The sequence below is a fragment of the Tachysurus vachellii genome, chromosome 16 (assembly GCF_030014155.1).
Source record: "Tachysurus vachellii isolate PV-2020 chromosome 16, HZAU_Pvac_v1, whole genome shotgun sequence".
NCBI classification, from domain to species: Eukaryota; Metazoa; Chordata; class Actinopteri; order Siluriformes; family Bagridae; genus Tachysurus; species Tachysurus vachellii.
Genome location: NC_083475.1, coordinates 9353782 through 9370377, shown reverse-complemented (window position 1 = coordinate 9370377; position 16596 = coordinate 9353782). Strand labels below are relative to the sequence as shown.

Sequence of the window (16596 nt, the reverse complement as noted above, 5' to 3'; positions counted from 1 at the left end):
TCCTGGTGTAAACAGTGCAGGAAAAGACAGAGAAGACAGTGCAGGACAAGACAGAAAGACAGTGCAGGACAAAAGACAGAAAGACAGAGCAGGACAAGACAAAAAGACAGTGCAGGACAAGACAGAAAGACAGTGTAGGAACAGACAAAACAGACAAGACAAAAAGACAGTGCAGGACAAAAGACAAAAAGACAGAAAAGTACAGGACAGAAAAGTATTAGAAAGCCCACAACTTATTGTTTTTAATAAAGAGAAGTTGTTTCATTCGGATATGGTTATGTTTATATTTTATTGATATTGATATTTTATTTATATAGTGAAAATAAAATATACCCGGCCAAAATTATTGCCACTGGCAAATTATTGGCAAACTATTTTAAACCCTGCAGTTAATTTTTTGTGCATTTAGTGCTTTGTGCAACCTAATTTTGCTAACACAAAAGCACTGTAGCAACCTCTATAGTGTTAATGAAATCAGAGCAAGGTGGCAAACGGTGGTGGTTAGTACGTTCGCCTCACACCTCCATGGTCGGGGTTCGATTCCCGCCTCCACCTTGTGTGTGTGGAGTTTGCATGTTCTCCCCGTGCCTCGGGGGTTTCCTCCGGGTACTCCGGTTTCCTCCCCCGGTAAAAAGACATGCATGGTAGGTTGATTGGCATCTCTGGAAAATTGTCCGTAGTGTGTGATTGCGTGAGTGAATGAGAGTGTGTGTGTGTGCCCTGTGATGGGTTGGCACTCCGTCCAGGGTGTATCCTGCCTTGATGCCCGATGACGCCTGAGATAGGCACAGGCTCCCTGTGACCCGAGGTAGTTCGGATAAGCGGTAGAAGATGAATGAATGAATAAATTAATAAATAAATGACATTAATAAAATGTGATAAAATAAATTAATAAATTAATAAAATACAATAAAATAAAATAAATAACAATTTTAAAAAGAGAGGAAAGCAACAACAAAAAAATAAGTAAATAACGCAACACAAAAAAACCCAACCCAGAAATAAAAGCTGGTGACGCGCGTAATAACGGAAGCCGCGTTCACATGTTCCTGTATTTGTCTCATCAGTAATATCCGGCGCTCTCGGCTCCTCAGCGACAGGTATTTTTCGGTGCTGTCATAATAAACACGCTACCAGACTCGAGGTAGGAAATAAAAATCATCGAAGTAAGACGTGTTGACTGCGTGTTGAGTCTAGACTAGTTTTCCCCCAGTATATTCCATTGCATTGCCAGTTATGCCTTAATTAGTGTGTGTGTGTGTGTGGGGGGACTTGGAGCTCATTACAGAGAAACTTATTCTAAAAATGAATTCCAAAGAAGGAGCGTCGTATTTGTTTTTGTTCCAAAAATACAAGCTCGTTTTATTACCAAAGAGAAAGTGAAAGTTTTTTCCCTCGCGCACAGTCAGAAAGTCGAGCGCGCGTGCGCACGTACACACAACCACACACACACACACACACACACACACACACAATGGCACATCAGTGTACTTCTTAAAATGTGTATAAAGCTCTATGAGGACATTCAGCTCAGACAATCTGGACACACCGGATATGCTCGCATCCACACTGACCTTCATCTTCATCATATCTGAATGCTCCATCATCACCGGTGGAGATGGTAAGTCATGAATTACACCACATTCTTAATGCTATTTACAGTCAATTTACAATTTCATACATGACTCCAAAAGCTGTAGATATAAAATGAACTGGGAGATAAAACTTTCAGCATCCTTAAAATATTATAACATTATCCTGAATAATATATGTACATTATGACATTGTGTGTTGCTTTGACCCAAAAAGTCTCTCTCTCTCTCTCTCTCTCTCTCTCTCTCTCTCTCTCTCTCTCTCTCTCTCTCTGTAACGCAATGTAGTACATTGTTAGGTTGTGAATAACAAGTGAACAAGTGATGGTTACAGAGTGCATATCACATGAGCAGTTTTTTAGATTTCAGCAAAAAATGCCTTCAGTCAGCATTTTTTTTGCTGCAAAAGAAAAAAAAATTCATCCTTACTAGACTTAAACATGACAATTCAGTACCACAATACAGTATTCAGTATCATTACATAATTTAAATAAAAAGTACTGAAATATAAATATTAAATGCATGTGACTCCAGTGCTAGACAATAGCCTACAATAATGTTACAGAGAAATCATTTTTTTAAATAATTATAAATAAATGAACATTACCATTAATACCTTAGGCGTCAGCCTAAAATTAGGCAACTTGGTGCTAATTGAAATATAATTACAAATTTGTCTTGTTTATTACATAAAACCAATCAAATTGTTATCTCACATACATTTTAATCAGCTTAATAATTAAGATATTCCTTATTTTATCTAGTTAAGAGCGAAATAGCGTAGCTAGTAAACTATTGTGAAAACTATTCACAATACTATTACTATTGTTTTTGCATTTTACAGTTTGAATATGTCCTAAAATCTCTCATATATTTTATTATAAAACACAGTATTTGTAGACGAAACATACCTGACATTACAACAGGAGCAACAGGTAAATGCTTGCAGCGAGTTGATGTCTCAATGGGGTCAGGGGATAACTTTCACTGTACCTGCATGTCTTCCTGCCAAGAACCATAACACTTTATATACTGTTTACTTACTGGAAAAGTGTTGCAGTGTTTCTACAACAGTCATGGAAGGTTTAGGGGGAAACCCTAACTTTCTGCTTTTGTCTAGATATTTTTAGCTGGTGGAATTTTTCCAACCATAATATAACCAATTAACTTCTTTTTTAAGATGTTTTATGACTTCTTTATATTTTATTATTTTATTTATATATTATAAGATTTTATATTTTATAATTATTATCAGAATATTTGTACCACTATTTTTCTACGTTTATGTCAATTTGTCCAAACAGGTACTAATTCTGAATGCCACATTCTATTAACTGCATCTAAACTTTGTTGTTTGTCTTTCACGTTTTTTTTTTTTTTTTTACATTTTTGTACATTTTCTTTGGACAATGCACAAATATTCTGAATAAGCTGACAGGAAGCTGTGTCTGTTGAAGTTACTTCACCCCTCTGCTAAAATAAGTCAGCATATGGTTGATATGATATGATTGTGCTGCCCAGTGATAACAGAAAGAAAAGTTTCCATATCAGCAAATTAAAAACATTTACATTTACAGTATTTGGAAGATGCCCCTTGTCCAGAGTGATGTACAAAAGTGATGTACAAAAGATGTACTAAGTTACAGACTTAAGATACCAAGAGCCTAAATCACTGTTCAAAGTTTTTTTTTTATTATTGTTTTTTAAATACACACACACAACAAAAGGAAGAGAAGGAAGTGCTAGTTGAAGTGTTTCATAGGTAGGTCTTAAACCGTCATTTGAAAATAGCCAGTGTCTCAGCTGTCCTGACCCCTAGGGGAAGTTCATTCCACCACCTTGGTGCCAGAACAGAAAAGAGTCTAACCCTAACCCTAACCCTAACCCTAGAGAGTGGATCATGTCTATGGTGTCAGATCTGGTGAGATAGGGATCTGACATTGCAGACCATTTTGGAGTTTAGCACTGTGATAGTGTAAGACTGGTGCAAGTGATTGGTGGATTTTTCTTCTACTTTTTATTTACTACAGAAGGATTTAATATAAAGGTGCATATATATGTAAGCCCTTTCACCTGTTTTCCTTTTCCTATAAAGCGACTGAGCACACTAAATGTTCAGAAAGCACACAACAGGTAAATAACCAGACAAGAGCCTGAAGCTCTTATATTGTCCTGTTGGACATGAAACATGAAAATATATAGACAATCTACATCACATCGACTAACTGTATCTGGAGCAGGGCTTCAGACTGTACAATAAGTCATATTTTATCTACAGCTTAATGGGAAATATTATTATATCTCAGTAATAATGTGAGAGATTCATACAAAATAAATTAAAAAAAAGGTGATAACTATGCAATAGGTTCCAATTAGCTGTACTGTCCATGTGAGTGTGAAGGAATAGATCACCAGTGTACTCGTGAAAAGGTTTAAAGAATGATATATTTATCATGGGAATCGCTGATTATCTCTAGCACCACCCATATCCATCCACGCCAGTCTCTTTCTCATTAGAGATTTAAGCACAAGTCTCATATTGTCTAAAATGAGACTCATAAGTCTCATGCTAACACAGTTGGAGAAATAATTGCTGACTAATTCAGTCAGGTCAGTTCTGTTAAAAAATGTCTTGTTATCAATGTCTTTTAGTTTTCATACTTGAAATTGGGGCATAAAAGCCTTTATTATCACTACATATATATTACAGCACAGTGCAATTCTTTTCTTTATATGAGGAGGTTGGGGTTGGAGCACAGCGGCAGCTATGATACTCCTGGAGCAAGGAGCATACAAATAGCAGCTTGGCAGTACTAGCAATAGCAATTGCTCAATCGTCCATAAATAGCAGCTTGGCAGTACTGGGGCTTCAACCCTGACTTTCCGATCAACAACCCAGAGGGTTGTAGACCACCAATTGGTTTATTTACCAATATTGGTGCAAGTCAAAGCTCATTTGAGCACAGGACTCAAACACAGGTTTGCATTCACTTCAAAAAATAAATTCTACTAAACTATTTTTAGCTTGATTACACAGTTACAGAGGTGGGTAGAGTAGCCAAAAATTGTACTCAAGTAAAAGTACTGTTACTTCAGAATAATATGACTCAATTAAAAGTAAAATGTAGACATCCAAATAATTACTTGAATAAGAGTAAAAAAGTACTTGGTGAAAAAACTACTCAAGTACTGAGTAACTGTTGAGTAATGTCTGATTTATTTTTTAACACGACAACAATCAGACAGACAAAAATACAAAATCAATAAAATAAATTCAAATTAATTAATAACAAAATAGCTGAAATTAAAATAATTCAGGTAAATTCAAGAACTAGAACGAGGCAGCCCATAAATTCTCATAAACTGTCTCCAGTGACAGAACAACAGAAGGAAACACACACACACACACACATTTCATTTCTTTTGTGTTGTGATTGTTGCACATTTGATGCCTTGATGAAAGGGCAATAATAATGAAATACATCTCTACTCCTTTAATTAATTTCAGGAAGCCTCTAGTACTTTCCTTAGTTTCAGGTAAGCTAAAGCTTCTGGTTGTAAAGTTTGTCGGCTCTTGCGGCGCTGAGTAAAGTTGAGCACATAAAAAAAAAACTCGAAACAGCTGAACTCGACAAAACTGCTCTGTTGCTAACTAACTCGTCCCGCCGCTGAGATTGAGTATGGTAACGTGACGATACTGCACAACTACGTTTGTTTGGTGAAACACAGTCACGTGGTAGGGCCTTAGCGGAAGTTTCTCTATCTGTCAAAATAAAACATTAAAATTGATGTGTAGAATACCAAAGAGGTAAAAAGAAAAGTAATGAGCTCATTGTAGCCTAATGTAGCGGAGTAAGAGTACAGTTTCTTCTTCACAAATCTACTCAAGTAAAAGTAAAACGTATAGTGATTTAAAACTACTCCTAGAAGTATAATTTTTTTCAAAAACTTACTCAAGTAAATGTAACGGAGTAAATGTAACTCGTTACTACCCACCTCTGCACAGTTATATATTTGTGCATGCATGTTATCAAAACTGTAAGCACTATAGGTTTGTCTATTTTCTTTTTGATTTCTTTCTTCCTTTTTTTTATTGTTTTCTGTGTTACCAACACTCAGACCTCAAAGGTGTTCTGGCATGACACCAACTAGACAGATTTAAAAAAGACTTCTACTTTCACAATGCAAAGTGTGCGCTGCGTGTTTTGACTGACTACTTGTTACCGGATAACTTGACACGCATGTTAATAAGTGCATTATGATCTGAGCATTAGATGCTTAAATGAATTTGACAGAAAGGTTCTGTTATGGAATATAAGCTTTTATTTTGTCACATATACATTACAGCACAGTGAAGTTCTTTCTTCACATATTTCGACTTTGGAAGTTGTGGCCAGAGCACAGGGTCAGTCGTGATACAGCACCGCTGGAGCTGTGAGGGTTAATGGCCTTGCTCAAAGACCCAACAGTGGTGGCTTGGCAGTACTGGGGCTTGAACCCTGAGCCTCTGATCAACAGCATTAGCTGTTTGAGCCACCACTACCCTTACTGGTGTGAAGGGCCACCTCTGTACTGTTTTCTCTTTAAGGGGCACTTTGACTACTGTGCTTTTATTATTATAGTAGATTTTAATCATCAGCAAATTATTCAGCTGTACCACTGCGAATCAAAATATATTTATGTTTACATTATAATCCCAAATTTTCTAAAAATCAATTGCATGTGAAATGAGTTACAGTCAGTACAACTCTTAAAGCTGCCTCATGGCAGAATTACAATTCTATCTAAATATATCTCTGTATTTATCTAGTTATATTTAAGTCTTTACAGTTTCACTGCCAGACTGTACCTCAGGTTTAGTTTCTTGACTTGGGGAATTATATTGTTCAACAGATCATGCTGATTTTTTCAGCATAGATTTGTGTACCTTTAATTTATAAATTATATAAATAAATACGCTCTTTGTTGAGCATGGAAGTATCACGTTGTTTATGCTAGTCAGTAGCTCTGTTTTCTGTTCAGGTTGTAGTTCTGCATTATACATTTGCGTGCAACATTTAAGGAGTATTCAAAGTAGGATCTTATTATATACAGAGGAAATGATGTGGTCAGTTAAGGATGTTTGCAAAGTGGAGCTCGTAGAAGAAACACTTTTGCTTGCACAGCTTTTACTAATACCATCTCAGAATTGAATGGAAATCGACACTTTCACTTTCTTCACATGGCAATACAACAAGGTATTGTGTCCATCATCAACTCAGTTAATTAACAGTTCAATCTTTCATTCTAATCAAAATTTGAAGTTGAAGCATAAAACTTTATTAAAAACACCATACAGATACAGTACTGGTGCACCATACAGATACTGGTACCATACATCTCCAGTCATTTAATTAAACACCACACTGCACTTTCCTACAGCTTCCAAGAAACAGCAATATTTTGAAGTTTTTACTGTGGATTTAATAATGAGCCTGAAATGGCACATAGCTTGAATCACTCTGTGTTACTTCATCCAGAATCATCGGGTTCTGTAGAATACATAGTAAAAAGGATGTGGTAAACTGTTGAAGTCAGTATCTGAATCTGGATGCAGTGACCTCATATGAAGATAAGGACTTTTAACAGTCACACATGGTACAGATGAAATTTCAGAAGCTACCATAGGTTAAATGTGCTATGCCATATTCTGCAAGACCATGTTGCACCATCTAAGACACTCAGTGTGCTCACTTTGTTAATGTAACTCTAACCAAATATATGGGAAACACCTTAAATGTGAGTAAAAGGCAAGTGCTCATGTTTATAAGCAGTGGTGTATACTATGGGAAGCCTTCAGCTACGTTCACACATTCGTTGATATTATTACTGCAAGTCACCAGTCACCAGTAGGCTACCGTTGGCATAGTAATAACGTTCAAATGGATGGCACTACTAATATTCCACTTGAAAACAAATCTCTTTTCTCACAGTTAAAGTAGAAGTCTTGACAGAGATTTGGAATCTGCGTACAAAATTCAGCAGTGTGTATCTGCATTATATCATGCACTTTGCCACACATCCTGTGTGTTCTGCTGTCTTCAATCCCATTGGTAGATGTGGCTCCATATTTGTATCGCTGGACCCACATCTAGTCTCCAGCTCTCACTGAAAATGATCTCCAGTCACTTTGTTAAATTTTAACTTCATCAAAATGTCATTAAAATGCAGCAATAAAATGTTTCTGTATTAAATGTAGAAATGTGTCTGTATGTCAGACAATAGTAAAATGGTATTAATGGGGAATTAAACGAGACTGGCAGCTACAAACAAATTCAAATTGTCATATCAGGCTACAGGTCATGCAATGTACAAACAGGTTATCAAGTAACAAAGCTATGTGGTGTGATATCCCGGAAACTTGTGATTATATAAACTTGAGCATGTCAACCGAGGAGACAATGTACCTTACATCATAGCCTGTTTGGAAATCTCCTTTCAACACCTGACACACTGCCATCAGAACTCCAGTAAATGGGCTTTTTTTTTTTTTTTTTTTGGCAATATTATGAAGTTTTAATGTGTACAAAGTTTTTCTGTCTTTTGTTAATACAAGACTTTTCTCTTCAAAATAGCTCATGGCTATAAATTTAATGGTTGCCATTTAACCCCGTGATATGTCTGGATGTGCATTTTGTTTTGTTTTTAAAGTGCTCTGAACTTCACAGAACAGCAGAGCAAATTTTGACATAGACTTGACTATGTTGTGATGTTATTTAGATAATTAATAAGTTTAAAGAAAACACTTTGTTTACTGGTATTGGTTTTTATATTGTTGTCTCTCAGTTTGTTGTACTTTGTACTTTTGTAAGGCTCTGTTACCTGAGTGCGAATTGTGAATCCTAATACAGAGCTGTGCATTTTAATATGCATTTCTTTTTTCAGGTTTTTTTTTTTTCACAAATGGTGCAAAAGCATTTCACTATGTGGCGTAATGCGTATGGTTATGTACATGACAAATAAAATTGTAATTTTAATTTATGTAAAGATAAATATGTATATATTTACCAGCCACTTTATTAGGAACACCATAATAATATATATTTGGGTTTCTTTGTTTGTTGCAGTCTTTCTTTGTACCGCAGTTATCATACCTACACTATTCACACTTTATGACAGCTTACAACACTACAGTATTACCTGAAGAACCTTAAGAAATGTTGTGTGTGTGTGTGTATAATAGAACCTTTTTCTTTAACTGTCTGCTTATTGCATATTTTTTTACCACTGAATAAATTAGCGTGAGACCATAAATCACATTTACTTCAAAACAAGGAGTAATATTCATAAATCATAACGATATTATCTCATTGTGTGTGTGTATGTGTGTGTGTGTGCGCGCTTGAGGCTGTATCAGTGTTTGAAATGCTTTATTTCTTTTTTTTTGTTTGTTTGTATTAGGAAATTGTGGGGATCCTCCAGAGATTCAAAATGCAGAGAAAGTGAAAAATGTCATTTCCAGGTTCCGCATGAAATGTAGAGAAGGATACTTAAGAGAAGCTGGAACGTCCAACCTTTTTAAATGTACAGAAGGAGGAAATAGAGGACCGTTCTGGAGGAACGATCCACCGCTAGTATGCATAAGTAAGTGATCTCATACATTTGTTTACAGTGGTGTATTATAGTGTGTATATCCCTCCACAACAATGCAGTCTCAGGTTGGCACAATATCGCAATTGGCATATAAATATATATATATATATATATATATATATATATATATATATATATATATATATATATATATATATATATATATTTATATATTTATATATATATAGTATTACAGTAGACAGAATACACGCTGATCTGTGTAGATACTCACATGTTGTGTTCAGCAGTTAGACAGATGGTTGACAGACTTTTAAAAAGTGTTAAGCTTTTATTTAGCACATACTCTATGTCTTTAATGTCCTGTGTCGACATACACTGGCCTACAAGTACACTAGGATTTGCAGTGAAGATTGGACTCCCTTGACCTTAAGGCTGTTCCCGGTGTTCTAATATTATTTAAATATCAGATGCTACACATTGTGTCTCTTAATTCCAAATGTGAAAAAGTATTATTTAAGCAATGCCTATTTCACTATGGCAACAATTCATCAAAGCATAAGATTGTTTCCCTGTGTGATGAAATCATATTTAGAGAGTAAGCTTTATATACCTTTAGACAGACTGACTTTAATAAAAATATCCTATGTTTTGTTTTATAAATTGTCTACCTTTCTTTGACATTTGGTTTGGATTTCAATCCTGCAACAGTCTCTTCCAGCCTTATGCTTTTTAGTACATTTAAATAGCTTTCTTAGGCAACAGATCTGGGCCCCGTATTCATAAAGATTCTCATTTATCTTAAGGAATTCTAACTAGGAATGTTATCTTAAGAGTGATTCAGCACAAATCAACTTTCATCTTAGAGAGGAGATTGGGCAAAACCCGTTACTATGTATGACACATTGTTTTGAAGACTGTTTGATTACAAAAATCATCCCTACACGATCTAATCTGTAGTATCTTCTTAACTCGTCATCATTACTAAATATTGTATGTAACACATTTCTTCAACTTCGTCCGCTTTAAGCCATTCTCTCCTCTGCTAAAGAAACTCTTAAGCCTCTTAAAAGTCCCCCTTCCTACTTATAAGACTTTTTGATCTTATGAGCCTTTTTAAGGGTTAAGATGCTTTATGAATAACCTTTATCTTTAAAAGGATCTTAGCTTTAATTTTAAGGGGAAACGTCCACATTTCTAAGAATTTTTTTAGAATTCCATCACTAGGAGCAGAGCAATGATTTGCACTACGCATTTTCATTAATACGGGCCCTGGTGTCAGATCATTTTTTACACATATTTCTGCATGCACATCTGATTCTAGCTTTAATTCAATTAAACATACTCTATACAAAATTACAAAAATGTTTCTAAAAGAGTTGACTGTCCAAGCACATTTTAATTCTGACTCATGTTGAATGTTATATTACAGAATTAGACACACTGACTCCATCTGCCTCTCCATCACAGTCCAGTCTAACACAGAAGATAACTGGCATGAATGAAAAAGTACAAAGCACAACAAATGGTATGTATGGGTGTGTGGATGTCTGTGTTGTATGTGTTTCTGTGTGTGTGTGTGTTTGTGTGTGTTTGCATGGGGAGTTGCTGATTTTTTTTGTATGATACACTCTTATGACAGGAAAAACTGTGTTCACAACAACACACAAAGCTCCCACAACATCGCAGACATCACACCAAACCTCTCAGAGGACCACAACAATGGAGGAGACATCTGTGACCACACCCATTACAGCTAGAATTACAGCTTCATCCACGACTGAGAAAGAAATACTGATCACTATGTCCACATCTAGCAGCCTCATTACCACAGGATATGGTCAGCATGAATTCCCAGCATATATATCATGTCTTTATCCAGGTTTAACAGCTGAAATCTGGCATCATAATCTATTAATATATGATTCTTTTTTCTCAAGTGGAATCTAGACCGGTTCACCTAACATATGTCACTTTGTATTATATACACAATATATCAGCCATAACATTAAAACCACCAGCCTTATATTGTCATGCCCCGCAAATCAGTTTCTGCAGGGTGGCAGGGTGCATTATCTTGCTGAAAGAGTTCATTAGGAAGTACTGTTGCCACAAAGGAGTGTATTTGGTCTGCAACAATGTTTAGGTAGGTGATGTGCGTCAAAGTAACATCTACATGACTGCAGGGACCGAGTTTTCCCAACAGGACATTGCATCTCTTTTCCAGGAATACAACATAAACATGTAGAAGAAAACATGATTCCTCAAACCAGGCTGCCTTCTTCCATTGGTACACGCTCAGTTCTGATGCTCACATGCTCATTGTGGGCACTTTCATGGTAAACCTCATGAGCCCTCTGACTGGTCTGTGGCTACACGGCACCACATTCAGCAAGATGAGATGCACTACGGTTCTCAAACTTTTATTCATAGCCAGCATTAACTTTTACAGCAATTAGTGCTACAGTAGCTCTGCTCTTGGATTGAAAAAGAGAGGTTATTCTTTGCTCCCAATCTGTGTCAGTGAGCCTTGGGCAACTATGTTCCTGTTCACCAGTTATCCTTCCTTTGCCACTTTTGGTAGATACTAATCACTGCATACATGAACATCCCACAAGACCTGCTATATTGGAGATGCTCTAATTCTGTCATTTAGCTATCATAATGGGACCCTTTTCAAAGTTGCTCACTTCCTTCCAAACACATCAACTTCAAGAACTGACTGCTACCTAATATACAACACCCCTTGACAGATGCCATTAAAACAAGAAAATGTTATTCACCTGTGGTCAGTGGTTTTAATAGTATGGCTGATCAGTGTAAATGCTAACTAAATGTACTATTCACTAGCCTTTCTCTTTCCTGTTCATCCATGAAACAAACACCACCAGAACACATCTCCTCATTATATTATTATACTATACATTCATTATATATGCAACAGAAAAACAATAATTAACACTACTAGTATTAAAAGATAGATCTTACAATCCAAAGCTTCATAGACATTTGCTTACTCTTACTCACCTGCCTGCTGAGCTAACCTATTTCCTGTTAACTCTGTTTATTTATACCACACTATTCATCACTTTTCACTGTTATTTTTGATTTTCCTGTTTTCTTTTGTTTTTATTTGTTTGCCACCTGACAAAAAGTACAACAAAGCGTATACTTCACAGTGAGCCTCTTACCCTTCTTGATAAGGTGACGCTGTATAGATCCCATGGGTAAATTAATAAATAACAACTGCTGTCAGCCTGAGTTTCGATGCTGTGGAGTCTCTCTTCAGTCTCCTCGTGCTCTGGAAAATGATCAGATGCCAGTTGGAATTGCAGGAGGAAATGGTCAGGAAACAGGAGGAAGTGTGTTTATCACCTTAGGATTAAAATGTAGTGCCCCGGGTTATCGGGTAGCAGGTAAATACACTGAGTGTTCTTTTAGGCCACAAGGACAGAAAACAAAAACTTTATTTTTCCAAGCTGGCAGACAGATTAAATCTTAAGAAAACTTCAGTATCCAAAAACATACAATGGTGAAGTCAGTTGTCAGACCGCATAGGCTAAGCAGAACAGGAACCCAAGTCAAGGAAAGCAGTGTGTCAATATGACAAAGTGAAAGAGCTTGGTAATCGCCGGTAACAGAGAGCGTATACATTGTTGTGAGTGTATGAACTACGGGTCTTCATAAACCGTGATTGTGTTTGACTGGATTCAGGTGCGTGTGATCAAATTATGAGTGCTGGCTCTCGTAGTTTGTATTGTGTACTTGAAATGATGTGATACTTTTGCCTTCCATGTACTGCACTGCTTAAAGTTTAAGCCCTGCCCTATTTCTGATCTACAGAATTGTATTCAATACATTAGTACTAGTGGAATTAGTATATTTAATTGTAACGTTGAATTTAAATTAATTATTTGTTGGGTATCATTAGATCATTATAAACAGGATATATATGTAGTTTGGTATACTGAAATACCAAGTTCTATTTCAGTACTGGGTACTGTTTTTTGTTTAATGTATGTCTGTCTTAATTGCACGCTGGTGTCTCTTAAGTGCACCATAGCAAATCTCTGTTGTAGGAAATTCTTGATCCACTTGTAGCAACAAACACTACCATGTCACTGTCTCCAGTGCGCCAAGAATGAACCATCAACCAAGCAATATATGGTGAACAGTGTTCCTGTCTTTCTACTGATGGTAGAAACCAGCACACCAGCTGGTTTTACCAGCACACTGCTGTTCCATTTTACTGAAGGAATGGAAATGGACTTTTTTTTATCAGTATAAACAAATGGATCATGTCAGAACACTGTTGGTTTTCAGTGTGAGATTTCAATTCTGGAAGTAAACCAAGAGAGCTAGTGGGAAAAAAATGAATACGTATGAATAAATAATTTAGTTAACAAAAACAATTAAAGCAGCACTAGAACTCTGTTTACTGCCAGTCACTGTACATCTTACATGCCAGTTTAGCAGCTCACGTCGGATCAAATCGGCATCGACTCCTGATGTGGTTCTGCGGTTTGAGTGTTGTATGTGATTTCCTCTTGTGATAGTTACTTTAACAAGACAGATGTGCTTGTGCTTTTCTTTGCTAATTCACTTAGACAGGTAGTCACCACTTCACAACCTCTCTCTGTCTATGTCTTTCAGGAGTCACTGACAAAATAAAAGAAAATCAAAAACAAATTTGTAAGTACCACCGGATGTGTGACTATCTTTCTTCTCATTTTCATGCATGTTTCTCACCTCCCAGTAGCTTCATTTTCAGATCTCTCCCTTTCTCTTTGTCATTCTTTATTAATCTCTCTCTGTTTTGTTGATGTTTGGACACAGTGGGCATCTCTCTAGGGATTGTAGTGCCTTTAATCCTTGGGGTGGCAGCAGCCGTAGCAGTCCTTATTATGTGTCGACGGTAAGGTTTCAATGCAAATGTAAATCAACATAAATGCCTTAATGCTTATCGTACTTTCACAAACCCATTACAATGTCTCTGTGACTCTCTCTTTTAGTTCAAAGCCACGCAGAGCTGGTGGCAATCCAGTACATTTGACAGGCCTGACACATGCCTCAGAACAGCCTTTCATAATGAACATCACAAGCAGTTGTGCTCCAGATGCCGTCCAATCTTCATTTGCTAATTTTAAAGACGCTTCTGAGGTCGTGTATACAGATGATCCCCTATCTGTTTGAAATGCTTTCCAGAACAAGTTAAACAACATATTACATGCCTGGACAACAACATTATGCATTGTATATCAAAATTGCAAGCTTACAATATACATGCAGCAGACATTCTTCAACCCAGTCTAAACTAACTGATTTGTAACTGGGTTATTTATTTTGTGTTGCATGACATGTAAATGCGCTTAGTATATTGGAAGAAAATACATGGACAAATTAATTATTAAATTTCTTTCATATTCATGACACATTGTTGATGTTTCATGGCTCTTTATGTGTTTACTGTATTTGTTTTACAGGCATCGTTATTTTTTTTATTTATTTGCATTAAATCTAAGATACATGTAGCTTTTCATTCTTGTTAAACTGTAAATAATGAATAAATTCCCTTTTTTTACCAAAATGTTCATGTGTCCAAACCCAAATGTGTGGTACACTGGACACTTTGTTATATTTTATGCTGTTGTGAACCTACACATGTATATAAATATATAATACATGTGTTGTGGCTTTTTTTTAAGTGATTTTAATAAAATAATTACATCATGCAACGGATGTGGATGACTACCTCATGGAAACGGGTCATTTTTAGATGACGGATTTCAACATTCAGTGCATTGCTCTAATGTCACTTGAGCTGAATTTGCTCACCATTGAATATGAGCCATCTTTTCTATTTGAATGTAAGATTCAGTTTAAGATAGAAAAGCAAAAAATGAAATCCAGTAAATAAACTCCATGTTATTGCACCTCTTTTTACAAGCTCAAATACTGACACTGTGTCAGAAGTTTAAGTAATAAATAATTGTTAATAACTTTGAGGTATTTACAGCTTCTCTTCTTGTATATAAACACTCAGTCTATAACATTTGGGCCTGTGGATACAGATTTCACATGGTATTTCATGCCATTGCTATGCGGATGACACTCAACTTATTCTCTTTAACTCTCTCAAACACTAACATTTCTGCTCAGATCTCAGCATCTCTGGGAGACATTTCATCAGCTGAATCAAAGATGAAACCTGGTAATTCATCTCTCAAGAGCTAGCTGATCTCACTTTTAGCCTCTGCACACAACCTTACGGCAACCATGGGCTGTTTTTTCTTTACAGAATCATGTTGATTCCTCCTTTATTATATCAGTACAATTTTTCCATTTCAATCCACACAGGCCAATAAGGTGTTTGTTCAGTTCCTCGTCATTTTAAGATTGGACTACTGCATCTCACTGCTCGCAGGTCTGCCTCTGAGCAACATTTAACCTCTGCAACTGAACCAGAACCAGCTGCATGACAGAACGTCATGAAACAAAAGTTGGGATTGGGAAAAGAATTTCACTGTGCTGTAATGTATGTGTGAGAAAATAAAGGTATCTATCTTCTATCTAAATTCTTCCACCCCACTGCTGTGCCTCCTACACTGGCTTCCTGTAGATGCCATCAGATTTCAGAGTTCTGACTGCACCATAGCACCAGCCGCTTCACCTCCTGCTGGTATGCAGACTCATCGCCATCTGCAAATTTTACGAGTTTAACAGTTTGGTCACTTGAAGTGCAGTTATTGGTATAGAGGGAGAAGAGCAGTGGAAAGAAGACACATCCCTGAGGAGCGCCAGTGCTGATTGTACCGGATACTGGAGGTGACACCTCCCAGTATCATGTGTTGTTTCCTGCCTATCAGGTGATCCACGGATAGATGGCAGGGGTTATAGTGAGCTTTAGGAGTTTGGAGTGGAGAATTTTCAAAAGTATTGTTTTAAAAGCTGAACTGAAGTCGACAAACAGAATCCGGTCATATGATAAATGCCTTATCACTTATTGTTCTTTAGCAAACTCGTTACCATGTCTCAGTTACTTTCTCGGTTATCTCTTTCAGAACTACTTAAACTAGCAATATAAGCTGTACAATATTTATACTATATACAAGATATTTACAAGCTAGTTCAGCTAAATCAATTGACCTGAACCGCATCAGCAAGAAAACAACGTTTACTCTGTATACAGCCTACAAACACAAACTCCTATAATAACCCACACTGACTGACTGTGTGGGAGACATTTTATACTCTTAGTTCCGCCCCTGGATCTAACCAGCAACAAAATATACAGTACTGAAAATAAATAAGCTCAAACACACAATTCAACAAACATGTCAAACAACTATTAAGACTAACACCAAAAACAATACATTTTTATACAGGCATGAACTGGTGACCCATATGATGTCAC

The 16596-nt window shown here is 36.5% G+C and overlaps 1 protein-coding gene across 1 annotated transcript; it reads left to right on the top strand.

Moving 5' to 3' along the window:
* Window positions 1–1050: 1050 nt before the first annotated feature.
* Window positions 1051–14917, top strand: LOC132859017 (interleukin-15 receptor subunit alpha-like). Its single transcript, XM_060889565.1, has 7 exons — window positions 1051–1621; window positions 9033–9215; window positions 10615–10710; window positions 10825–11022; window positions 13836–13874; window positions 14019–14097; window positions 14195–14917. The coding sequence occupies exons 1-7, from the start codon at window positions 1516–1518 to the stop codon at window positions 14373–14375; spliced, it is 882 nt and encodes a 293-aa protein (XP_060745548.1). The 5' UTR covers window positions 1051–1515; the 3' UTR covers window positions 14376–14917.
* The last annotated feature ends 1679 nt before the right edge of the window (window positions 14918–16596 follow it).